Genomic DNA, 25,960 nt, shown 5'->3' with positions numbered 1-25,960 from the left:
GACATGCTCCCTGGACTCGCCAGCTTCTCTCGGGTGCCTCTGCATGGGGTCATCTCCCGTGACTTGGTCTCCCTTCCAGAAGCTCTTGACACTCTGGTGGGAGTGTGACTCTCTGGTCACTGGGCATCTGTCAGCCAGCATTCTGGTTTACACATTTATCCCCTGTTTCCTCACGGATCTCATTTCATGGCTCATTGAGGGGCAGGGGAAATTGTGGAAAGAGACTTAAGAGGAAACAAGAGCAGGTCTGAGCCTCATCTCCTTGGGCCAGGGGAGCCGCTTGCTCCTTCCCACCAGGGAGCTCTCCCTGGAGGTTTGCATGGCCTACCCCAAAGTGTAGTGACAGCAGAGAGCCAGGATGGCATTCAGTGTCATTTGAGCTGCTCCCTCGCTAGCTTCAGCCGTGGCCCCGCTAATCCAGTGCCCGTCCAGATTGCCAGAGTTAAGACCCGATTAGAGAGCCCCAGCTGAGCTAATAGTCCAGCTGTCGGTGGGGGCCCCAGATGACGACATGAGAGGCCTTGCAGCCGTCCTTCTTGCCTCCGGGTCTGTGGGAGGAGTGGGGCCGGCGTGGCGGCCCGTCCCAGCATGTTTTAAAGCAGAAACACAGAGGCCCCGGCAAGAACTCTGCCAGGCCATTTGGACTTGCTCTGAGAGCAGCCCTGCGTGCGTGGGAACCCCTCCCAGTGTGGGGATTACTGACCTGCGAAGGCCAGAGGCTCAGATACCATAAATGGTGAAGGAGGCCAAGAGATGCAGGCGCGCCCAGGCTGGCGGCGCTGGGCCTTCGGCACGAGGATCCGGCCGGCCGGGCCTGGCACAGTGACACCCCTGGCTCCGCGCCTCAAGGAACTTGGGGAGCTCGAGTCCACATCCCGCACCATCCTCCCTCCACAAACTGGAGTTTTTCTTGCTTTCTTGGCAGCCCCTTTGGCTCCAAGTCCTCCAAGGGCCACTCGGGATGGGAGATGACTGCAGTGCAGGCGTTTGTTCTCTGCTGCACCTGCCGCTCTCCTGTCCTCCCGCTTCGCTGCCCAGGCCTAGCCTCTCTGCTGCCCTCAGCACGGCCCCCAGCCACGGCTGGAGCCTGGATGTGGAGCCCGCTGCCTGGGTGCGACTCCCCACTCTGCCGCGCACCAGCCCCACAGCCTGGGCTGCTAGCCAGTCCTCCAGGCCCCACCCTTCTCTTCTGTGAAGTGGGGGCACCGACTGTCATCCCCGTACTGTGAGAGTTAAATGAATGAACACACGCCATGTCCCCGGAACATAGGAAATGCTCAGTGAGTGTGTGTTGTTAGGACAATTGTCCAATGGGGCTCTAACCTTTAAACAAAATAAAAGTTTAAAATGCCAAGTCTAAAAAGCTATCTTACCAAACAATCAACTTTGTCACAGTGGGTAGTTGTCTGTCTATCTGTTTTGGGTAAAGGGAAGAGGATCTGAGAAGGGAGGCTGGACACTAAAGCCGTGGTTTCAGACTCCCTATTCTAGGGGGTCAGGCCACAAGGGGGCGCCCTCCAGCAATGCATCGTCCAGGGCGGAGGTGTTTCGGAGGGCAGCTCTTCAGGAGGCAAGCTCAGTGGGAGAGGTCAGCAGATACTTAGCTGAAGACCAGATGTGGGGACTCTCTCTCACGTCTTTCGCCTTTTGCCAAGGTTTTGCAATCGTCTAGAGAGACCCAGCACCCTGGCATGCTTTCCACAGCCATTTTTCTTGCTTTCTCTGCCTCCTTTCCTCTGTACCCCTCCCTACAAAAATCCAGCTAACTCCCTCTCACATACGCCACTTCCTCTGGGAGGCCTACTCTGATCGCCTCAGAATGGGTTCTCTTACCAGCTGTACCTTCCTCGTCATTGTGCTTATATTCCAACAAGTCTTTACTGAGCATCTACTTTGTGCCAAGCTTGTTCTGGGGAAATTGCAGTGAACAGGACAGACAAGCTCTGCCTTCATGGCATTGACATCATGATGGGAAGACAGGTAATATTCAACATCTGGTTTAATCAAACACTGATAAGAACTATTAAGAACATAGGACAGACAGCCCTGGCTAGTGTGGCTCAGTGGATTGAGTGCTGGCCTGTGAACCAAAGGGTTGCCAGTTCAATTCCCAGTCAGGGAGTGTGCATGGGGTATGGGCCAGGTCCCCAGTAGGGGGCATGTGAGAGGCAACCACACATTGATGTTTCTCTCCCTCTCTTTCTCCCTCCTTTCCCCTCAAATAAATAAATAAATAAATATCTTTTTTAAAAAAGAACATGAGAATAGAGAGGGGTAGAAGGAGTGCTGTTTCAGCTGGGTGATGAAGCAAGTCTCTATAGGAGGTGACTCTTGAGCAGAGACTTCAGCCCAGTGGAGAAGGAGCACAGCAAGAGCAAAGCCCTGAGTCAGGAACAAGGTCAGCCTATTCAAGGAACAGTGAGACAGCCAGTACGGCTGGAGCAAAGTGAGTGGGTCACCAAGTAGTAGAGGATGCGTTCAGGGACGAAGGCAGGGGTACATCATTCAGGGCATTTAGGGGTAAGGAACAAGCATTTTATCCTGTCAGATTTTACTCCAGTTGTTATTGTCTTCCCCACCAGCCTGTAAGCTGCCCGCAGGCAGGCACCATGTCTTATGCACTATTGCATGTGAAACAGGGCCCACCATGGGAGCTTGTGTTCAGTAAATGAACGGAAGAGCAGACTGAGGTCAGTGCACGCGGGGGCATTCTGTCCACCTCCTCCCTTGCCTGGTGGCTCAGCCGGTACTTACTAATCCACAGGAAATCCACAAACTAGCTCTTAAGTCAATCACCAAGTATTCCCTCTTTCCTTCTTTCCCCACTCAAGGAAAAACATACCCAGTATTTTGTTTCTTTTTTTAATATATTTTATTGATTATGCTATTACAGTTGTCCCATTTCCCCCCTTTCACTCCCCTCCACCCTGTACACCCTCTCCCACCCACTCCCCCCGCCCTTTAGTTCATGTCCATGTGTCATACTTATAAGTTCTTTAGCTTTTACATTTCCCATACTATTCTTGCCCTCCCCCTGTCTATTTTCAACCTACTACCTATGCTACTTATTCTCTGTACCTTTTCCCCTTCTCTCCTCCTCCAACCCCCCTGTTGCTAACCCTCCATGTGACCTCCATTTCTGTGGTTCTGTTCCTGTTCTAGTTGTTTGCTTAGTTTCTTTTAGTTTTGCGTTAGGTGTGGTTGTTAATAATTGTGAGTTTGCTGTCCTTTTACTGTACATGTTTTTTTTTTAATCTTCTTTTCTTAGGTAAGTCCCTTTAACATTTCATAAAATAATGGCTTGGTAATGATGAACTCCTTTAACTTGACCTTATCTGAGAAGCACTTTATCTGCCCTTCCATTCTAAATGAAAGCTTTGCTGGATCGAGTAATCTGGGATATAGGTCCTTGTCTTTCATGACTTGGAATACTTCTTTCCAGCTCCTTCTTGCCTGTAAGGTCTCTTTTGAGAAATCAGCTGACAGTCTGATGGGAACTCCTTCATAGGTGACTGTCCCCTTATCTCTTGCTGCTTCTAGGATTCTCTCTTTCATTTTTACCTTGGCTAATGTAATTATGATGTGCCTTGGTGTGTTTCTTCTTGGGTCCAACTTCTTTGGGACTCTCTGAGCTTCCTGGACTTCCTGGAAGTCTATTTCCTTTGCCAGATTGGGGAAGTTCTTTATTATTTGTTCAAATACGTTTTCAATCTGTTGCTTTTCCTTTTCCCCTTCTGGTACCCCTATAATTCGGATGTTGGAACGTTTCAAGATGTCCTGGAGGTTCCTAAGCTTCTCCTCGTTTTTTTGAATTTTTATTTCTCCACTCTTGCCTGTTTAGTTGTTTCTTTCTTCCTTCTGATCCACTCTATTGTTTTGAATCCCAGTTTCCTTCCCATCACTATTGGTTCCCTGTGCATTTTCCTTCATTTCTTTTATGGTAACCTGCATTTGTTCATCTAATTTGCAACCAAAATCAATCAGTTCTGTGAGCTTCCTGATCACCAGTGTTTTGAACTGTGCATCTGATAGGTTAGCTATCTCTTAGTCGCTCAAAAGGATGAGTTCTGGGGCACTGATTTGTTCATCTGTTTGAGCCATCTCTCTCTCTCTCCCTTTTTTGGGGGGGAGGTCTAGTCGCTCCTGTTACGGTGAGGGGCGTAGCCTTAGGTGTTCACCAGGGCTGGGCACCCCAGTCACTAGATTGTGATGTTGTATGTGAGTGCAGGGTGGAGAGGGAACAATGGTGGTAGCTCCGTTTTCTGTGGGATCTCAGTCCCTTCCCTGGGATCCTGGGTTGCGCGCTCTGCCCTGCTCCACACTCGCCGCCTCACTGGGTCTGCCAGCTGCCACTTGCATACTCAGGGTCCACCCGCTGAGATCTTGTGTGCTCCAGATGCCTTACGTGCTCCTGGTCGCCTTATGCACCCAATTCTCCCTCTTCTCCAGGCCTCAACCTATGCCTGGCTGCCAGTCTCTGCCCCTCCTACCGGTCTGGATGAATGGGTCTATTTCAACTTCTTGGCTGTCCGACTTCCGTTCAGATAAATTTTCTGTCAGTTCTGGGTGTTATTCTGCCTCTAAATTGTTGTTGTTCCAATCTTGGTTGTGCGTGGAGGTACGGTGCATCCACCTATGCCTCCATCTTGGCCGGAAGTCCAACATACCCAGTGTTAACCAAGCAGTGAGAGTCTCCCCTCCTGACCCAGGATGGAGCCTAATGGATTAATTTTCCTGCAGTGTCCAGAAAAATTTGAATGAGAATAAAGTTTTCTGTGTATTTGGACTATGTCCTTGGTGGGGAGCATCCTTAGGCTAGAACATTTTATCTCCTCCTGGAGTGTCTTTGTCAAGGCTAAAATTCTTAAGTGACTAGATTTATTAACCTACTAATTGCACCCATTTTGACATAGTTTTTTAGCCTAATGATTTGTTTATTTAACTGAAGGTCTGCTGGGGTTTTTAAAGGCGCCTAAGGATATAAAATATGGGTAAGTTAAAAAAATGATCTCTAGAAAAAAATGAGACTTAATAACCATATTTATTAGAGCATTTGGCTGGATGAAGAGCCTCTCGTGAAAAGAAAGGGCACCAGTGAAGTCAGCCTTTCCCCACGAAGGCAGCAGTCAGAGCCCAGCCTTTCAGATCAGTGACAGCCACACCACGGGGCAGCTTTGGGCGCAGACAGCCCCCACAGCTGGAAGACACTGGCTGACACCTCCTCTCTCCTAAGTTGTACCCGAGGATGTGGTACGCTGTGTGATCTGTCCAGTGGTTATCAGGCAAGCACTTTGCCCACCACGAGTCTAAAAACAATGAAAACATTAAAAATACTTATTTTAGCTAAAGAAAAATTTATTGAAGGAGAAGGATATTGGTTTTAACTTGTCTTTTTTTTAAGAACCTTAAAAAAATATGTCCAGAAGTCCTTAACATTCTGAGAAGGCAAGCAATTAAATGTTAATTTGTTTTAAAACCAATGTTGTAGTTTTATACAGGTTGAATACTGCCGATTTTGGACACGTGGGTCCTTCCTGTCACAGGACTTCCAAGTATATATTTGTACATCTGTGTCCAAATCACAGAACTGGAGCCTCATTTTACTAATTAGAGATTTATAACAGCACATTGTAGGTCATATCTACCAATTACTTGCTTGGAGTCTTTGGTCAAGAATGCCATCCAGAATTACAGCTTCGGGTTCCTAATGGCACAGTGTGGCCCGTGCTGTGAGAGTGCAGTGAAGAGTGTGGTTTCCAGGCACTCACGGGGAGGGAGCATCAGGCGGTTTGGATGCCATACCTTAACCTTTGGAGGCCGACACTTCTAAGGCAAAAGAAGGCCGTGGTTGCAATGATCCCAGCTTCCCATCTTGCACCGTATCATTACTGGCCAGAGATCTTTTTTTAGGATGTCATACATCATTGTTTCCTTTCATTCGCTTCCTTGCGCACTTGTCTTCCCATTTGCTTCTTAGGTTCTGGAGAAGTCAGTGGGAGAAGGAAAGCCAAAAGACAGTGAGGCTGTGGGGGAAGGAACTCTGTGTGCCACAGATGTAGCCATTCTGCTGATTCTCCAAGTAGGTTTACTCAGTTAGGACTTTTATTGGAAGCGATGGAATCCTCCCTGGAGATTTGCACATCGCATAGATGCCCTGCAGATGGAAGGGGCTGGGCTCCACTTCACGGGGGTGATGCTAACCTTCCTTTGATGAGTCCTCTGGAGCTTAGGCCAGTCCTGGAATTTAGGGAAAGGAGGAAGCTAGTCTTCAGTCCTCAGCCCACACTGGATTTTGAGCACCAAATAAAGGAAGAAGGGAGGACTGTGCTTCCAGAAGTTCTTTCAGTTAGTGGTGTACCAAATTTTCATAGTATAATAGTGTTTGGAGTAAATCAGATTTGCTGTTGAAATGGTGTTTTGCATTGTCATGACTAAAAGTACTCAGGCTCAATGCTTAAGGAAAATCCTTAGGAGATCTGAGAAAAAGGCTATCATTTTCCCTTCCTGTAACTTTCCAAGAGGCTCATGTGTCTTCCTGCCTAAGAAGGATAGGAAAAGGGGATATTAGGAAGTAGGAGAGGGCCATTCCATGTCCATTTGTAGTAGGTGATCGCCTGTGAATCCAGGATGCTCTTAAGTGGCTGGCGGGCAGGGGCCGGGACTCAGTGAGTGGGTGTGACAGCAGTGGGTGGAGGTCCTCTGTGTGAGAGGGGCCTGGGGGGGCTCCCTAGATGATTAAAACAGTGTTTTTGTACCAACACGCTGTCTGTTTTAAATTTCTGTCATCTGTTTAAACACTTTAAATATAACATTCCGTGATTTTTTGTCTTAATCCTAAACAAGTTTTGAATGAGCTGAGAAACTGCGGTAAGCCATTTTCAAGGAAGACTCAACTATTTACATAAGAACATGTGTTTTTAATGCAAATCCAGGCCCATAAGCGTGCGGCTTCAGAGAGCAGCAAGCTGGCCAGTTGACAGGTGAAGAAAACAGTTCTAAGGAGAAACCCGGAATTGTTTTCTTGCTAAACCATAGAAAGGAAAGGAAAGACTCGGAAGGGCAGGACAGGAGAAGCACTGCAGTGCGGAGGGAGGTGCTGAGATCACAGCCAGACACGGGGACACAGGCTGCAGGGGGCTCTTAACCTCACGCTCAAGGGAAGTTGAAGGCCTGGTTCGTGTCTCCAGGTTTGAGGAACAAGTTTTATGCAGGTTACTGTGTAAGAATTAATGAGAAAGGTAAATTATACCTGTTGTGTTGTACTTAACTCTTTCCTCAAATAAAAGCTTTTCAAAATAAAATACTGAGTTAATGCCAATGCATGTGGAGTGTGCTTAACTGACACTACTATTATGTAATTAGTGTTTTTAATGAGGAACATTGTTTAGACAGAAAAATCTAATCAATTAAATAGCTGGTTTGGTTTAATTCCCATGACAGTCCCACCTTCCACTGGTGACTTAGCCCCACTGGACCCCTGAAGAAAACTGATGCTCCAGGTTGAGTCAGCTGCCCGCCGGCCCAGCTTGGACGCAGCAGTGCCAGGCCTGCAACTGCTCCAGCTCCTGAGCTTTCCGCTCTGTTGCTCTGGGACCCTGACAAGCCATTTGTCTGACACTTTTGTTTCACTTGAGAAAGAATGTAGTGTTTCAGTTCGTGTCTAGGAACTGTCTTCAAAGACATTTTCTGATGAGTCAAAACAGTGTAAATGGCCAAGAGGGAAGTCAGAGGGCCAGTGTGATGGAAAGCGATGTCTCCCTCTCCCTCTCCTCCCTCTCCTTCTCCCTCTCCTCCCTCCGTCTCCCTCTCACATTCCTTCTCTCTTCTCCCCTTTCTTTTCTCTCCTGCCTGTCTCCTTCTCTCCTCCTACGATTTCCCTTTCTCCAGTCTTGTTGACAGCTTTAGTCTATATGGCATCATTTTTGCTTGTCAAAATGATGAACACATGAACACAATACGAACATGAAACTGCATATGAGTATTCTTAATCTTAGCTCTTATCTTCCCCATTGGAGGACAGGCCTGGTCCTTCTGCTTTCTCTCCAAATAGAACAGTGCACCAACAGCTAGCCACCAGTTAGAGGTGGAGCGAGTCAGTGAGGGGTTGGAGAGTCACTGGCCAGTTGACCAAGTATCAGAGCAATAGATCCATTCATATTAAATCTTTAATTCTAGGCCAGTAAATCAGGGAGGCTCAGCCTTTCCTGGGACCCAGAGAGAAGGCCCTCTCTGGCCTTGGCCTCAGCAGAGCAGCAGGAAACACAGCTGTGGGAAAAACCTGGGGTATATTTAGTCTGGCCACCACTGGAGCTGGGCAGCAAGTCTGTCACTGGGTCCCAGGGACCCTTCCCTTGCTATTTTGAGTGCTACAGCCGATGCCTGCCTACTCCCCCCAACAATCCAAAACAAATAAGCTCAGGTTCCCTGAGGCTCAATTGCTAGTGGGGGCCTCAGAACCTGGCCCTCCTACCCCTGCCTCAAACCAGGACGGTGGCGGGTGCAGCTAAAGCACAGCTCCAGAAGAGCACATCTCTAGAGCAACCAGTGACTCTGGGCATGAACACAATGACAGAAAGCTCCCTGTGGAATCCAGGTGGCCAGCCTTTGTTCTCAGGACAGTGGAGGGAGAGAGCCCAGGCCAGGACCCTATTGACCATGTCCGCCCTGGGATGTTAGGACAGACCAGCTTCCTTGTCTGAGCCTCAGCTGCCTCCACTGTGAAGTGAGGACGCACGCTCCCCTGCTTCAGAGGAAGTTAAGGCTAACATTCAACGGAGTCATGACACCCTGTAGAATCGTGAAGTGCTGAACGTGCTGAGGAATTGTTATCATGTTCTCTTGGTGACAACTGTCAGCACCCTCTGAGACCTCCTCCTGAACACATGTGAATGCTCTGGTGTGGGGACTTTTCTCATTGCAGTTCTTGTCAGTTTGAGTTTGCCCAACTGTAAAGGTCAGTGGGATTGTGAAAGGCACAAAACATTTAATTTTACACTTATTACCTGTCAGATAGTATTCTAGCTGTTTTACATACATTACTTCTTTTAATCATCTAAAAACCCAGCAGGATTTATCATGCACGATACTGATGATATATAGAGTATATTTATCAATATAGTATTATCATTCATAATTGGTGATAACTGTATTATCAGCAATTTAGAGGAGAAAACATCGAGGTTGGGGTTGGGGAGCTGGCTTCAGCTCACACAGCTAGAGCTGCGAGTTCAGAGCAACAGGGTCCGTCTGTCTCGTTTTATCTACGTCCACACAAGACCGTGGCCGCAGAAGAGCCAGAATCGTCTGTTTGGCTTTGTAACTAAATGAAATGCACACAGGTTGCCCTTTTTACCTGGCTTGTCCCTGCCCTGCTTTAGCATTTGCCCCTTGTCAAGAGCCTAGGAGATGGGTCAGTGGGTGATACATTTGTCTTTGTTGGGAGTTCGCCTTGAACACCACTGGAGCAGAAGGCTGGTTCCCTGAGAAGAGACAGTCTCCAGAACACCTTGGCCTCGCTGCCTGAGGGCCTGGGTGTGAGCCTTCTCATATGTCCTAAAGGGCCACCTGTAACAGGCTCTGTGACCTCTTGGTCACCAAAACAGGGAGGTGGGGTTCTGCTGGGGTTTCAGGATTCTATCAGGGCTGCTTTTCTCGGGCCACCTAAAGGAAGCTGCTTGCCCTGAAGCCGCTTCCCCACTGGCTCCTTAATCCCCGTGCAGACTGCGTGTGCAGAGAGGGCTGGGTGGCTTTCTCGTCCCTGAAGAAGCTGAAGTGGCCGAATGCTGGGGATGACTCAGCCATTCATCAGCCCAGATGCGCAGTCGCTCGAGCCACACATGGCCCTGAACTGCGGGCCTGAGAACAGGTTCATTCTGCACATTCTGCCCTCTTCCCTCTGTTCTTGCTGTGGGGCTTTAGGGAAGAAAGAACAGAGTCAGAGGTCGTGGGTGTCACTGGTACTAAATGCCTGCCCCAGGGTTTGTTCCACAAGTTCCATCCTTCTCATCTCTCTCCTGGTGGGAGTGCAATGAAAGTTCGTTGTCAATTTACTTTAGAGTTACCTCGCAGTACTTTCAAGCCGTGCGTTTGTATTCCTAAACAGTATTTGCCTCAGGTCACATTCAAAATGTGCCTGTAATCCTTGGGTGAGGGCCCAGTCTCTGTTTGTTCTGCTGCTGCTGATAAACCCACCACGAAATGGAGTCTAAGTCCGTAGGCATGAGTCAGCTCCCAGCTAGCCTCACACAGGTGTCATCACTGAGGGTGAGCAGTCGTAAGAAGTATTTTCACACATTATCTCTGAGACTCTGAAGTCCTGTAATGATTACCATCATTACCATTGTATGCAGATGAGGAAGTTGAGCTTCAGAAAGCGCAGCGATTTGCCCAAGGCCAGGACCCAGCTGCGGATCCTAGACCTCCAGTGCCAGAGTGATGATGCCACAGGGATCGGGGGTGGGGCGGGGGGCAAGGAGGCAGTGCCCAGGCCACCTCTCAGAAGACAGATGTACATATATGCTTTTAGTCCCCACTGGCACCATAGAGTGTCAGAGCCCCAGGTCAGGACACTGAGCTGTGGGAAGACTCCAAAAAGGGTGGGGCCAAAGTAGAGCCACAACTAGCTTGAAGGAGAGGAAGCTGGAAAATTTTTTTTAACCCTCACCTTATGACGTGCTTATTGATTTTAGAGAGAAAGGAAAGGAAAGAGCGGGGGGCGGGGGGCCAAGAGAGAGAGAGAGAGAGAGACATCGATTGGTTGCCTCCTATTTGCATCCCCACTGGGGATTGAACCCACAACTTAGGTATGTGCCCTGACCAGTGATGAACCCACAGACTTTTGGTGCACGGGGATGACACTCCAGCCAGCCGAGCTGCCCAGCCAGGGCAGAAGCTGGAGTTTCAGGTGTTCCCGCAGGACCTAGGAATAAGAGCGTATGTGCACAGAGTTCTAAGAGCGTATCTGCACAGACCCTGGCAAAAAGCAGTGAGGCGGGAACAGGGAGGACTCTGGACAGGCAGAAACATTTTGTCCTCAAGCCTTCTCAGTCTGTGCATGACAGGAAATTCCTCAACTCTCCCGAGGCACGCTGCTTTCCTGGCCACTGCAGCCCAGTCATGGAAACGCCATCTCTGCATTTCCAATACTGGGCCCCCAGCCCACTGCCGAGGCCTTTGCCAAGGACGCCTGGTTGCCCCTCTGTCTAAGGCAGCAATGCCACAGGCTGGGGCAAGGAAGCAGGGGGGCCTGAGACCCCTTCCTTTGGTCATGAACTGTGGCTTCACCCTGTCTCAACTGCCCTGCGCTTCAGTTCCATGCCCTTCTCACCACACCTGACTTGAGGGAAATTGTCCTCCGGGCTCCCAGGCCTTCCCAGGCTCTCCCATCCTCATTCCTGGAGGCTGGAGGCTGCACTGGGAGAGGCCTGCAGGAAGCTGTATTTTGGTTTCAGTGCCAACAGATGAAAATTCAGTGGCAAATGTGGAATTAAGTCTTTCTCAGGTATGTAGAGCACCCTGGAAATGTATCCCCACAACTACAAGCTTCCTGGGGAAGACCTGCTCTTTGTGGCCCTGTGCTAATGAGAACCAAAACACCAGAGTCTGTTTCCCCCTCAGCTTAGAGTTTAAGTTAGGGATATCATAGCTCTCTCTGCCCCATGCCTGTCCCTGCCAAAAGGCAAAAATCACAACAACAACAACAAACTTACAAAAGGATTATTGAAGGTCAAAGCCACCTGGCTCACAGGACAAAGGGTAAGGCCAGAAACTGGGCAACCATGAGCTCATCCTGCACTGGGGCTGTTTTGTGTGGGAAATAGTCTCTGGCTCAGCCCTTTGCTGCCCTTTCCCTTCTGCTCACGTGAGGCCAGTCAGAGCCCAGCTTGAGAAGATTCCAAGAGTAGTGGAAAACCTATTTGTATTTTTTAAAGTATATCTTATTGATTATGCTATTACAGTTTTCCCAATTTTTTCTCCCCTTTATGCTCCTTCACCCTGCAATCTCGCCCCACCAGCCTCCAGCATTCCCCCCTCCCATTACATATCCATGGGTCGTACCTGTAAGCTCTTTGGCTTCTACATTTCCTACACTATTCTTACCCTCCCCCTGTCTATTTTGTACCTACCATTTATGCTTCTTATTCCCCGTACCTTTTCCCCAATCTCTCCCCTCCCCCTCTCCACTGATAACCCTCCATGTGATCTTCATTTCTGTGGTTCTGTTCCTGTAACAGATGTTTGCTTAGTTTGTTTTTGTTTTTCTTTAGGTTTAGTCATTTATAGTTGTGAGCTTGTTGTCATTTTACTGTTCAGTTTTGATCTTCTTTTTCTTTTTTTAAAGATTTTTATTTATTTCTTTTTAGAGAGGGGAAGGGAGGGGAAAAGAGCAGGATAGAAACATCAGTGTGTGGTTGCCTCTCAAGCATCCCCTACTGGGGACCTGGCCTGCAACCCAGGTATGTGCCCTGACTGGGAATAAGCCTTTGGTTTGCAGGCTGGTGCTCAATCCACTGAGCCACACCAGCCAAAGCTGATCTTCTTCTTTTTCTTAGGTAAATTCCTTTAACATTTCATATCATAATGGCTTGGTGATGAGGAATTCCTTTAGCTTGACCTTATCTGGGTAGTACTTTATCTGCTCTTCCATTCTAAATGATAGCTTTGCTGGATAGAGTAATCCTGGATGTAGGTTCTTGCCTTTCATGACTTTGAATACTCCTTTCCAGCCCCTTCTTGCCTGCAAGGTTTCTGTTGAGGAATCAGCTGATAGTCTTATGGGAACTCCTTTGTAACTCTCTCCTTTCCTCTTGCTGCTTTTAAGATTCTCTCCTCTTTAATCTTGGGTAACTTAATTACAATGTGTCTTGGTGTGTTCCTCCTTGGGTCCAATTTCTTTGGGACTCTCCTGGCTTCCTGGACTTCCTAGAAATTTATTTCCTTCACCAGATTGGGGAAATTGTCCTTCATTATTTTTTCAAATAAGTTTTCAATTTCTTGGTCTTCCTCTTCTCCTTCTGGTACCCCTATGATTTGGAAGTTGGAGTGCTTAAAGTTGTCCCAGAGGTTCCTAAGCCTCTCCTCATTTTTTGAGTTCTTGTTTCTTCATTCTGTTCTGGTTGGATGTTTATTTCTTCCTTCTGCTCCAAATCATTGATTTGAGCCTGGGAAAACCTATTTGTTAATTCATCTCCCCAGAAAACTGAGTGGGGAGTGAGTGGGCCAGCCCCAGCCCCAAAGGGTTGTTCCAGTTTATGTCTTTGACTAGCTGGTGCACACGCCCCTTTCTCTGAGGGAGATTCCTCCCGTCCCTGGTTTTCACTGAGGTAATACTGATCTATAATAAACTGCACATGTTTATGGTATTTAATTTGAAAACTTCACCACAATTTTAAGAAATGAACAACTCCATCACCCTCAAATGCTTCCTCACTCCCCTTTATAATCTAAACCCACCAAGCACCGCCCCAGGCATTGTGTCACCATATTTCACGTTTCCTAGGATTGTGGGTAAATGGAATGATCCAGTATGTACTCTTTCTTTGTCTGGCTCCCTTTATTCCATGTAATTTTTGTGGGATTTGTCCCTGTTGTAGTGTTAGTGTCTATCACTAATCCAGTCCTTTTTGCCCAGTGTATTCCATGGTGTGGCTACATCACAGCCTGTCTGCACATTCACTTGCTGGTATCTTACTTTCAGTTTAGGGAGATTAAGATTAAAGCTGCTATGACTGTTTGTGGACACGTCTTTGTATAGATGTATGCCCTCATGTCTCTTGTATAAATACCCAAGGTTTGAATCACTGGATCACATGGTAAATGTATGTTTAACTTTTTAAGAAACTACCAAACTGCTTTCAAAAGGGGCTGTACCATTTTATACTCCCACCAGCAGTGTATGCGAGTTCCAGTTGCTCCATATCCTCACCAACACCACTGCTTAGGATGATCAGTCTTTTCAATTTTAGACATTCTAATGCACATTGTGTCTTTGGCTTTTTTGGGGTGCTTAAAATCTCATGACATGGCAATGGAGCATTATGAAGTCTAAGAAAACAGTGAGGAAGCTCTTTGGTTGTTTTACAGAAAGATATCAAGATACATTGCTGAGTGAAAAAGCAAGGTGGCATTCGTTGTGTATACTGTGCTACCATTTTTTTAAAGAGGAAAATAAAAGAGTGTGCCTATTTGCTCGTGTGCATTCTATACATAGATCATCTCTGGCAAGATGAACAAGAAATTGAAAATCATTTGTCTCTGGAGAGAGAGAGATACTTGATGACTGGAGGGTGGGTGGAAGGGAGACATTACACATACTTTTTGGTTCCTTTTGAATTTTGTGCCATAGTCTTTTTGTAAGTATATACATTTAAGAAACAAAATCTCATCAGATGCCAAGGATTGGCTCCCCACCCCACTCCCCTGAAGTTCTGCTGAGGAACCGGAGCCTCCACTGGGCTGTGTCTTGGCCCTGCAGAGGCCTCGTGCTCCCCCACTGTCAGGCAGGAGCACTGCCACACCAGGCAGAGAAATAGGCACCCCTGTTCCCAGCGTCTCCAGGGCCTCCCCACAGTCCTCACCTGTTAGTGCTCGGTGTCTGCTGGGAACCTGAACCTGGCCGTCCCGTGCCGACGGTCACTTAGTCTGTGTTTGTCAAGTGGATGGGGAGTGAACAGATGTTCATCCACCCTCTGTTGTCTGCACACAGAAAAGAAGAGTGACGGGAAGCGCGAGTTCCTCCTGCCTGCAGCTGCCAGCAAGCCTGCCGCACCCCGCTTCCTGCAGGGCCTCTCGGACCTCAGAGTCATGGATGGCAGCCAGGTCACCATGACAGTCCAGGTGTCAGGTCTGTCTCTGCCTCTTGCTCCTTAGCACATATGTGAAAGTGGGCGTGGGCGTGGCTGCAACGTGGGCATCGCTCCCTGAGGCCCTACTCAGATCACTGATCCACAGATCCTGTCGTGGGACCATGGTCAGTGGGCCCGAAGAAGGAGAGCCTCGTGGCCCCTCTTTTCCGCTTTCTCTGGGCAGGATTTTCTGGGTTTGAGGTTGAGGTGTCCAGGGGAAGAGGATGACTTTGGCTAGAGGGTTGAGGGATTACTGTGAAAACATAGCATAGCCAATGTTGCTGAATGATTTTGAACCCTAGTACTAAACCAGATGACATGAGAACTTGCCAACTCTTGGAAGATGTTCTCAGTTGCTCTATTCAAATTTTAAGCTAAGGAAAGGGAGCAGAGGTTCTCCTCAAAGAGGGGCTGGGTGATTCGCAGCCCAGTGTGAGATGTCATAGTCCTTGCCAGAGGCCAATAAGACAGGCCTAATAGGTCAGGTTCCCCCTTCATTGTATAAATGATTGCTGGCCACTGACCTGTCTCTTTGACCCCCGGAGGTCATCCTCCTGGGTTGTTATTTATTTGTTTTATTATAACACACACAATTGCCAGAAAAATGGAAAGTATTTTTATAAAAGGATTTTATTTGCATGCGTGTTATGCTTTTTTAAAAATTACAGTTTACATTCAATATTATTTTGTCTTAGTTTCAGGTGTACAGCATGGTGGTCAGACAATCATATACTTTGCAAAGTGGTCCCCTGGTATTTTCAGTACCCACCTGACACCGCACATAGTTATTACAGTACTATTGACTATATTCTCTATGCTGTGCTCTACATCCCCATGACTGCTTTGTGACCACCAATCTGTCCTTCTCAGTCCCTTCACCCTTCTCACACAGCCTCCATCTCCTCTTCCGCCAGCAGCCATCGGTCTGTTCTCTGTGTCTCTGAGTCGCTTTCTACTTTGTTTGCTTATATTGATTTTTAGATTCCACATACAAGTGAAATCACATGGTATTTGTCTTTCTCTGTCTGACTTATCTCATTTTGCCTTCCTCAGTTTTCAGTTTTTCTTGAGCTGCACAAGCAATAAAGATGGGCTATGAGGGAACCCATCTTCCTTCCCCTGCAAGCTGGAGGCAGCCCCCTGACAGTCCAGGTGGAGGGTTGAGTCCCCGCCCTTGTCTGCACTGCTCGAGTTAACAGGAATCAGAGGCACAGTGCACCTGGCCCCCCGGACCTGTGCTCGCTAACTCGTTGGAGACAGATGTGGCTTTCTCTCTTCAGGCCTCACCAGAGCCTGGCACCAGCAAGCCTCCCTCAGCAGCTGTCCCGAGGCCTTGCTGCTTTTGAATGAGAACACAGCAGCTCAGCTCTTACCACAGAGGAAACCCTCACAGATGGCCATTGTTTTATACATCAAAAAATGGCTAGAAACTACATCAGAAAGTAGAATAGTAGAATCTGAAAATGCTTTCCTTCATGAGCTGGGTTTAGAAATCCTGTACCATCTGGCACCCATGTTCGCCCTCAGACATTTGCAGGGCACCAACGTGAAGTGCCATGGAGCGTCCCTTCTGGTAAAGAATGACAAGGGAGTCGCCATGAAGTCACACTGAACTGCCTGGACGCTCACGCGCAGTGCAGTCAGCACAGTGCAGGCAACACGCTCACTTCAAGCCCAGTGACCAGTAGCCACTCGGTATCATCGGGCAGTTTAAATTATAGTTTTAAAAACCATTCTTCCTGGGTTTTCTTTTTCAGCTATGAAATCATCTTCTCTTCACTTCTAGTTTCTTCCTCGTTTCCCCAAATCTGTTGTTAAATAATTATAATGAGCATGCATTTGAGTACTTCCTTTGCGCCAGATGCTATTCTCCCTTTGTGCTCTGACCTGCTATTCTGGTGGGCTGCTAAGGAGGCTCTATGAGCTTACTTCATCCTCCCAAGACACCTAGGAGGTAGAAAATGTAGGCTGTTTTCTGGATAGGGAAACTGAAGCATAAAGAGTGTAGTGCAGTGTCACAGCACTACGTGCAGAGCTGCCGCACACCCCAGGAAAGCGCCCACCTGACCAGTCCCCTGACCTTTCTCCCCTTCCAGGGAACCCACCCCCTGAGGTCATCTGGCTTCACAATGGGAATGAGATCCAGGAGTCAGAGGACTTCCACTTTGAACACAGAGGCACTCGGCACAGCCTCTGTATCCAGGAGGTGTTTCCGGAGGACACGGGCACTTACACCTGTGAGGCCTGGAACAGCGCTGGGGAGGTTCGCACCCAGGCTGTGCTCACGGTGCAAGGTGAGGCTGGCCAGCTGGGGGGCGGGTGGGGAGGAGGTGCCACCATGGTTTCTCCAAAAGTGATCTGGAGGTGAGGAAACCACGTGAGCCTGCTTTGTGCCCACCATGGGCCCCCTGCTGCCTTGGTCCCAGCTCAGCCCCGGGGACCAGCTCCTCACTGTGCATCTCAGGCTCCGGCTGTGCAGGGCTGCTCTTCCCTGCCTCTGCAGTCCCTGCCCTCTGTGGGTCGCTGGTGACAGCTGCGTAGAGCGCTGGGAGAGAAGTCTCATAATACATGTAATGATTTGGCAGTGATGGCTTTTGACATGAGTTTTAGGCTTTAGGGTCCTTGCCTTTAAAAAGCCTTCATTTAGAAGGAGAGACAAGCTCACACAAAGCAAGTGACAACTCTTAACTGTCACATCTAATGTAGATCATTGGTGCCCCTGTACATTCCGGGCTACCTCCCCATGCTTTGGACACACGGTACGTGTTACTATTATCCTCTGAGGATGTAACCAAGACAGATTTGCCATTAAGAAGAATGTTATATCTGAATATCTAATAAAAGCAATTTCTGGACAAACTGCTATTTGATTACATGCTGTCTTCCAACCTTCACCACCATGGAGTGTTGAGCAGACATTCTACTGAAAGGCCTCCCTCTCTAACCAAACGTTTTGCCAACTGTCAGAGCCTCAGGATGGCACCCAGCCCTGGTTCATCAGCAAGCCTCGATCGGTGACTGCCTCCCTGGGCCAGAGTGTGCTCATCTCCTGTGCCATAGCTGGTGACCCCTTTCCCACCGTGCACTGGCTCCGAGACGGCAAAGTCCTGTCCGGAGACACTGGCCACTTTGAGGTGCTACAGAATGAGGACGTGTTCACCCTGGTCCTGAAGAACGTGCAGCCCTGGCACGCTGGCCAGTATGAAATCCTGCTCAAGTGAGTCTGCATGTCCCACCCCCAAATTCCTACCTCCTGTCAAAGTTCCACCCTGGGACTGGGAAGCCAGAGGAAGCACAGGATAATGTGGGGCTGGGCTTCAAGGTAAAGAAAGTGCAGACTTGGTGCTGCTGACAAGCTTTTGTTTCTTCCACTTCAGTACAACAGATGTTCATGGAGAACCTTGCCTTCTGTGCTCAGTTCCCCCGAGTCCTCTGTCTTGTTACATCTTGGCTTTTGTTTCCCCATTATTTGGTGTATAGTGAATATGAAGGAGGGAAGAATGGATTAAAATGGGAAAAGCAGGAGCTAGAGGGAATGTATTAGTTTTCACTTGCTGCAAACAAATTATCCCAAAACTTAGTATCTTAAAACAATAATTATCCCATATTTCCTATGGTTCAGAAATTTGAGAAAGCTTAGCTAGGTGACTTTTGGCTCAGAGTTTCACATGAAGTTTTGCAGAAGATGCCAGAAAGGGCTGCAGTCTCTGACGGCTTGACTGAGGCTGGAGAATTCACTTCCAAGACGGCTCACTCACTTCCAAGTGACGACTCACTTTCAAGGGCTGTTGGCAGGAGGCCTCAGCTCCTTGCTGGGTGGACCTCTCCATATGGCTGCATGAGTGTCTTCATGACACGGCAGCTGGCTTCCCCAGTGCTAGCAACCCAAGAGGGAGAATGAGCTGGAATCTGCAATGTCTTTTATGACCTACCCTCAGAAGTCACACACACCATTACTCCTGCCACATTTTCTGTTGGTTGGAAGTGAGTCACTAAGTACAGTCCATACTCAAGAGGAGGAGAATTAACTTACACCTTTGGAGAGAGGAGTATCTCTCTCCAGAATGTCTATGAAAAAATTCATAGACATTTTTAAACTACTACAGGGAGGTTAACTATCCCCCTTCTCTTTTTCCTCCCTTTTAAGGTCTTTCCAGGTTACTGGGAAGGTGAGCTCCATGCAGGTACACTGCCATGTTCCCAGTGTCTAGGACATTTCTGTCCTAGTCAGAATGCAATCCAGAAATGTTCTTCTACTTTTAAAATACTCTAACTCACCCTGGATGGTGTGGCTCAGTGGACTGAGCGCCACTCTGCAGAATGAAAGGTTGCTGGTTCAATTCCCAGTCAGGGCACATGCCTGGGCCAGGCCCCCAACTGGGGGACTTCCAAGAGGCAACCGATCAATGTATCTCTTGGGTATTGATGTTTCTATCTCTCTCTCTTACTCCCTCTCTAAAAATAAATACATAAAATATTAAAATGCTGTAACTCCTAAAATTCCATGCCACCCCTGGGCAATGGAGACAGAATGCCAGCCCCCAGAGTTGGAATAAGCATTAAAGAAGAGCACTTGTCTGCACTTGACTCTGCAAATAGGAGATTGTGCCACATCCCGAGGATGATGCCACGCCCCTGGCTGAGGTTCTCAGCCACTTGGTAAGGGGCCTTGCTCTCCTGGATAAATCATTCCCCTATACCAAGTTCTTTGTGTTTAAGGCTCTGGGCTATAGATAGGCTCTCTAGCCACATGCCAAGCCTACCGCCATGGGAGGGCATTGTTCCTATAATAATTACAAAACCTAGTACATGCCCCATCTGCTTGAGTCCCTTCTGGGCATGTGCTCTATACTTGTATCAGTTGGCTTTTGCTGCATAACAACCACCCCAATACTTACTGGCTTTGAAAAATAGCCATTATTATTTCTTAGGAGTCTGTGGATCTGCTAGAAAGTTCTACTGAGCTGGGCAGGTCTCAACGAGTCTCAACTGAGCTAATGTCACATCTGTGGTCAGCCAATAAGATGATTGTAGGCTGGCCAATCATCCTGCCATCATTAGCAGTATGCTCAGAACACAGCAATGGTCTTTGCCTTGTGTCTGAACAGTTATTCTTAGAAAAGCAAATCTGCGTCCCAAATAGGAATAAGATATACTCTTCCAGTCTCCTAGGCCAGCACAAATCATGGAAACGCCGTATGTGGGAATAGAGCTTGTTTGCATGGAGGAGTAGTGCTTTGTGGCAGCACTCGTGTTCATCAAACCAGAAACCCTAAAAGAGATGGGCTTTTCGGGGCATTTTGAGGAAAACAAGCTGAGGCTTAGAAATCAAATGAAGGCTTGACTGTCAAAAGGGCCTGTTGGACAGGCCGAGCAAGAAAGGGCAGAGAAGCCCAGAGCACGGACTGTGGGAAGTCGGCCAGGCCAGCACGAAGGGTTGCACTGGGAGGTCGGCAGGCAGACTGTCTGGACCCAGCTGGGGACAGTCATAAAACTTCGACCTTCCCACTTGGAAGGGACTTCAGATGTTATCTAGCTGCCTCCTCATTTAATAATGGGGGAAACTGAGGTCTCGGGGTCAGGGACTTGCTCATGGCCACCCAAAGGCCAGTAGCAGAGCCCAGATTAGAATCCTAATCTCTGTCTTTAAATCAGGTGCTCTCTCATTCCTTACTTCTCCCGAGTGTGCTAGGAACTCAGGGAACCTGGGAAATGGCACTAGAGTCCCCACCCCCACAGCCCTTGCCCCCTTTCCCTCCCTGAAGTCCAGACTTCTCATTCCTTTGGGAGGCTGGTGGCCTGGCCTTGGCTTTATCCCCAGCTGAGCAGGAGCAAGTCAGTGGAAAGTTCTCCTGCGGAATGTGTGCCAGGCCTGCCAGGGGCCTCGCTCCCCTCTTGCTTTTCTCATCCTGACAGAAATCAGACCTAGACCCAGGACAGAATGCCTTTCAAGGAGGAAGACTGGATGGCTAAGAGGATGCAGGGGTGGGGCAGCTGGGTTGGGGGCACATACAGTGGGTGGTTTCTACCTCCCCTTCCCTCCCCTAGCTCTTGTCTCCTGAACTAAAAGGGGGAATGTCAAAAAGTGAGCTCCAAATTCCAGCTAAAATATTTGAAAGATTTTTGCTTCCCAGGATATTAAATCTTTAAACTAATTTTGCATATAAAACCACTCCAGTGGTGGGTGATTTAGAGTGGGACAGGCTCCAAGGCCTTGTACCCAGGGAGCAGCTTCTTATTCAGGCGTGGGAGGCTGGAGCAAAATGGGCTCTGTGCATAAAAGTTGTAGCTCACATGGTGACAGCCCCATATCCTCTGTGGCGGCATCTGGGCTGGACGTGGGGTGGGGGCCTCACCCTCAGTCCCTGCACATACTTATAACTGAGTACGTGCAGATACCAAAGATGGCCTCAAAACCTGTTCCAGCTGGTTAGATTATCTGGTGTGTGGGGCCCAGGCAAAAGGCCTGTCTGACCTTTTCAGGCTTTGAATGAAACGTGATTTGCCTTAAAGGCCTTGCAGAAATTTAAGTATATGGCTGCAGAAATAGTGACCCCCTAGACCACCCCTAGGGATGACTCACTTTGTGGGCCAGCTATGGAACCCAAGCTCTCTACTGTCCATCTGCCCCTCAGCCTGCCCAGGTGGCTCAGCGGAAGGCCTGGGAGTGGGGTGAGTGCAGGCCACCTGTGCTCTCCTCCTTGAGGGCAGGTAATGGAACACAACAGATGCCCTTGCCTGTGTCCGCCCATGAGGAGACAGAGCATAGTACTCCAGCTCAGCAGTCAGGGCGCCCCACCATTTGAAGCTTCTGAGCAGTTTGGCTGGGCTAAACAAAGGCCATCTGGTCAGTGTCTGTGCCTGATTTTTGCATCTGGGCTGCATTTGACTTATGACAGGAGGAAACTTGGTCAAGAAGATGATGAAAAGGGCTCCCAGGAAATCATGGCCCTTGGGCATCCTGTCCTCCTGCTTCCCTCCAACCCCAGGCCACCACACCCTGTGCCTGAAAGAAAAGTGGGGAAAGAATGACCTAATTCTGCCCAGCAGCCCTGCAGAGTGGGGTGTCCGGCTTCTGGGCCTCCTCCAAGATGACCTCTTATGCTTATTCTACAAGTTCCATAGCCTTCTGTGTTGAGTGTTGAGGGTGCTGTGAGGGCCTCTTAGCCTTCCCAGGATCTGGCACCATGGAGGCACCTAATTGTTGTTCATTGAGCAAAGGAGCACCCTCAGCTGTCAGACTCTCCAGGCATGAGGCTCCCTGAACCTTGAACCTGTGCCCTTGAGAGCCTGAGCATTGAGGAAAGTGGCCCGAAGGGGACCCAACAGATCAGAGGAGGGTGAGGGCAGCAAAGGTCAACCTTTCCTCACTTCGAGTGGGTCCTAGTACCAGGGAGTGAGCAGCAACCCCCAGGAGCCACAAGAATCACCTGCCATGCCCTGGGCTGCCTGTGTCTGCCCAGAGCCAGCCCTGCATTAGGAAGGAGGCCAGGCAAAGTGAGGCAGGTACGCACACCCATCAACAGAGCCCCAGGAACACTGGCGTCTGCCCATGTGTGGGGATGGGTGCCTGGGCACGTGTTCCCAAACACAGACTGCAAGTGCAGGTGCCCACCAGGTTGACCCACATATGTGTCAATCCATGTATGTGGTTGATCTATACATACACACTTAGACATGCATGAACACACACATATCCCAGAACAGATTTGTACTACTGATCAGTGTAGGGTGGGGTGGGAAGGTCACAGGTTTTGGATTTGGGTAAACACGTGCCTAGGATGTAGGCAAATTACTTTACTTTTGTAAGCCTCCTTTTTCCTACCTATAAAAATGGTGCTGACCCCAATCTCACAGAGCTGTCATGAGACTGAGACGGACTATGTAAGGAACCTGTTGTTGCACATCTGTGGTAGGAGGTAAGGCAGGAGTCAGCCCAGGAAATGCTAGTAAGACACCTGTGTACAGGAGAATGAGGGGGAACCCCAGAATCCCAGCACTGCTTTGCATAAACTCCAAGCACCCCTTCCTTACCTTTAAAATGAGCATAACGGTGCTGTATACCTCACTGAAGACAAGAAGGACAACAGATTCGAAAATCATGAAAGTTGTAGGGTGGCTATATATAAAAATGGGTGGTTGTTACCATGAAGAGTCACCCTTGGCGTTCAGACCTGCCCCTCCTCCCACCCTTTCCCCAGTCAGAGCTGGACCACTCGGCTGGTCAGAGCTCAGAAACGCCAGCAGATGGCAGCCTCGTGGGGCCGGAGGGCTGAGCTGCCGTGGCAAATCCTCCACAGCACCCAAGCCTGAACAGCCTATCCACTGAGCAGAGAGGCTGGTTACCCACCAGCTCAGAGAGGTTGAACAGTTTTAACTGTGGGTTGGAGGATCCAGGTCCCTCACCATCTGAAGGAAGAAGAGAAAGGGCCGCCCATTAGGGAGACACCTGCTAGGTTTCAATACAAAAAGTCCTGACCTGAGGGCATTAGCCAATGGGTATGAATTGGAGGGAGTTTTCATTTCATGAGCAGGCAAAGAGGAAGTCGTGCAGGGGGGACACTGTGAGGACAGGGAAGTAACCAGCTCTGCATTAAGGGAGCAGAGTCACAAACCGAAGGTCACTGGGCAGGCCGCCCAAGGCCACACAGTGTGGACCAAGCAGCTCCATCACAGCCCCATCAGGGTTCGTCTTCACTCTTCTTGGATTCATTGAGGGGTTGATTGGTTGTATCATTTTTGTAATATGCTTACAGAAAAATAACCCTACTTCCGAATGCCTATCTTAGCTGTTGTCCAGAAAAATGTTCTCTTTCTTTCCTTTTTCAACAAGAGCTGGGAAAAGAAAGGGCAAGCCAAGCAGGAGGGGAGGGGATGGCCCTGCCCTAAACTCAGGTCTGGGGTGGGCGTGTTGGGACCACAGCTAAGCCTGTGGTCCCGTCTTTCCTAGGGCCGGCAGCCAGCCTGTGGTCAAGCTCCTGCCCGTCCTTCCCTCATCACAACCCTTGGGCTAAGAAGGTCCTCAGCCCAGAGAGCCTCTTCTGTACCGGATCTGTACTGATCCCTTGAATTCTTTAGGAACCAGGTTGGCGAATGCAGTTGCCAGGTGTCACTGATGCTACAGAGCAGCCCTACCCGAGCCCCGCCACGGTGAGTACCCCCAGGAGTGGACTGGCCAGGCCCCACGCCACCACACACAAGCCTCCCTCCTGGACCCCGCAGGCCTGGCCCCGCCGTCCCAGAATGTTTGTGTCCTCCAGCTGAGGCTGCCCAAGCCAAGAGGGAGCGACTGGGAGGGGAACGAGGGAGGGAGAGCAGGGGAGGAGAGGGGGGTAAATTTCTTTCTTTCTTTTTTTTTTTTTGTACACACCCTTATAAGGCTACTGAAGTCATTACCCATGTAACAAACCAACTAAGCAAGCAAGCGCCTCTCACCAATGTTCCCTTCTATAAACACAGCCTGGCCAGCCCCCACCATTCCTTCCCCCTCCTCTCTACCCTCCCTCCCTCAGAGATTTGCTCTCCCCTGACGTTTCTTTTTTACCCGGCCCCTTTTCCTCCCGGCCCCTTTTCCTCCTGCTATTTTCCTTTTTCCCTCACTGGTTGCAGGGGGAGGGTGCCTGCCAGCTGTGAGGGCCTCTGCGGCCAAGGAGCTGGTGCCGATGGTGGTGATGGTGATTGCTACGGGACCCTGAGGCCTAGCTGGCCAGCAGGAGGGCAGGGTTGGCCAGAGGAGGAAGACGGTGAAGGCGTGCGGGGGGTGCTGAAGAGGCGTGTGGAGACCCGGCAGCACACGGAGGAGGCCATCCGCCAGCAGGAGGTGGAGCAGCTGGACTTTCGTGACCTCCTGGGGAAGAAGGTGAGTACCAAGACCCTATCAGAAGAAGAGCTGAAGGAGATTCCAGCTGAGCAGATGGATTTCCGTGCCAACCTACAGCGGCAAGTGAAGCCAAAGATGGTGTCTGAGGAAGAGAGGAAGGTGCACAGCCCCCAGCAGGTAGACTTCCGCTCTGTCTTGGCCAAGAAAGGGACTCCCAAGACCCCAGTGCCTGAGAAGGTTCCACCTGCAAAACCTGCCACCCCGGATTTTCGCTCAGTGCTGGGCAGCAAGAAAAAATTACCAGCAGAGAATGGTAGCAACAGTGCTGAGGCCTTGAATGCCAAGGTGGCAGAAAGTCCCAAGTCCATGGGCAATGCCAAGCCCAGTGAGCCCCCCAAACCCTTGGGCAATGCCAAACCAGCCGATACCCTGAAATCTGTGGGTAATACCAAACCAGCTGAGACCCTGAAACCTGTGGGCAACACCAAGCCAGCTGAGACCCCAAAACCTGTGGGCAATGCCAAACCAGCTGAGACCCTGAAACCTGTGGGCAATGCCAAACCGGTCGAGACCCCAAAACCTGTGGGCAACGCCAAGCCGGCTGAGACCCTGAAACCGGTGGGCAACGCCATGCCAGCCGAGACCCTGAAACCAGCCGGGAAAGAAGAGCTCAAGAAGGAGGTTAAGAATGATGTGAACTGCAAGAGGGAGCATTCAGGAGCCACAGATAATGAAAAGAGACCAGAGAGCCGAGGGACAGCCCCAGCCTTCACGGAGAAACTACAAGATGTCCATGTGGCAGAGGGCGAGAAGCTGCTACTCCAGTGCCAGGTGTCCTCTGACCCCCCAGCCACCATCACCTGGACGCTGAATGGGAAGGTGCTCAAGACTACCAAGTTCATCATCCTCTCCCAAGAAGGTAATGAGAGCAGGGGCTGGGAGGAAGGGACTTTTGCATGAGGGTCACTGGCAGGTCATGGAACCTTAGTCTTATCAATCACCACTCATAGCCCAGACCTCTGTGTCTCCCTCACTCACAGGACAGGTGCCCTGCTCAGGGGCCAAGGGCACACACTCCATTCCGGGGGTGGGGGTATGGGGTTGGGGGGGTGTTCCTAGTTCTGTGGTGTGTACCCAGGTCTTGGCATCTGTCCAGCAGAACCCTCTTACAGGACCCCCAGCGGCGACCTCCTCAGAGCATGGGGGCCTGTGCTAATGCCCCACAGCTCTTGCTTGGAGAGGGCTCTGTTCACAGGCTTGGAAATGGAGGCACTAGGGGCTGAGAGTCAACCGTTGT

The 25,960-nt window shown here is 49.5% G+C and overlaps 1 protein-coding gene across 6 annotated transcripts in view; it reads left to right on the top strand.

Moving 5' to 3' along the window:
• Positions 1 to 25,960, top strand: part of MYLK (myosin light chain kinase) — a 291,257-nt gene that overhangs the window by 183,353 nt on the left and 81,944 nt on the right. For 4 of the 6 annotated variants that reach the window (XM_036018196.1, XM_036018195.1, XM_036018199.1 and 1 more), the window contains 5 exons: positions 14,705 to 14,842; positions 16,940 to 17,137; positions 17,811 to 18,060; positions 23,922 to 23,993; positions 24,453 to 25,582. In XM_036018196.1, the coding sequence (XP_035874089.1) occupies positions 14,705 to 14,842; positions 16,940 to 17,137; positions 17,811 to 18,060; positions 23,922 to 23,993; positions 24,453 to 25,582 (1,788 nt within the window). The remainder of the gene's footprint in view (positions 1 to 14,704; positions 14,843 to 16,939; positions 17,138 to 17,810; positions 18,061 to 23,921; positions 23,994 to 24,452; positions 25,583 to 25,960) is intronic. The other 2 variants (XM_036018198.1, XM_036018197.1) reach the window with 2 other exon arrangements.

This window comes from Phyllostomus discolor, chromosome 2 (genome assembly GCF_004126475.2).
Source record: "Phyllostomus discolor isolate MPI-MPIP mPhyDis1 chromosome 2, mPhyDis1.pri.v3, whole genome shotgun sequence".
NCBI classification, from domain to species: Eukaryota; Metazoa; Chordata; class Mammalia; order Chiroptera; family Phyllostomidae; genus Phyllostomus; species Phyllostomus discolor.
Note: the sequence above shows the minus strand (reverse complement) of the source record. Positions and strands in the feature narration are given on the sequence as shown.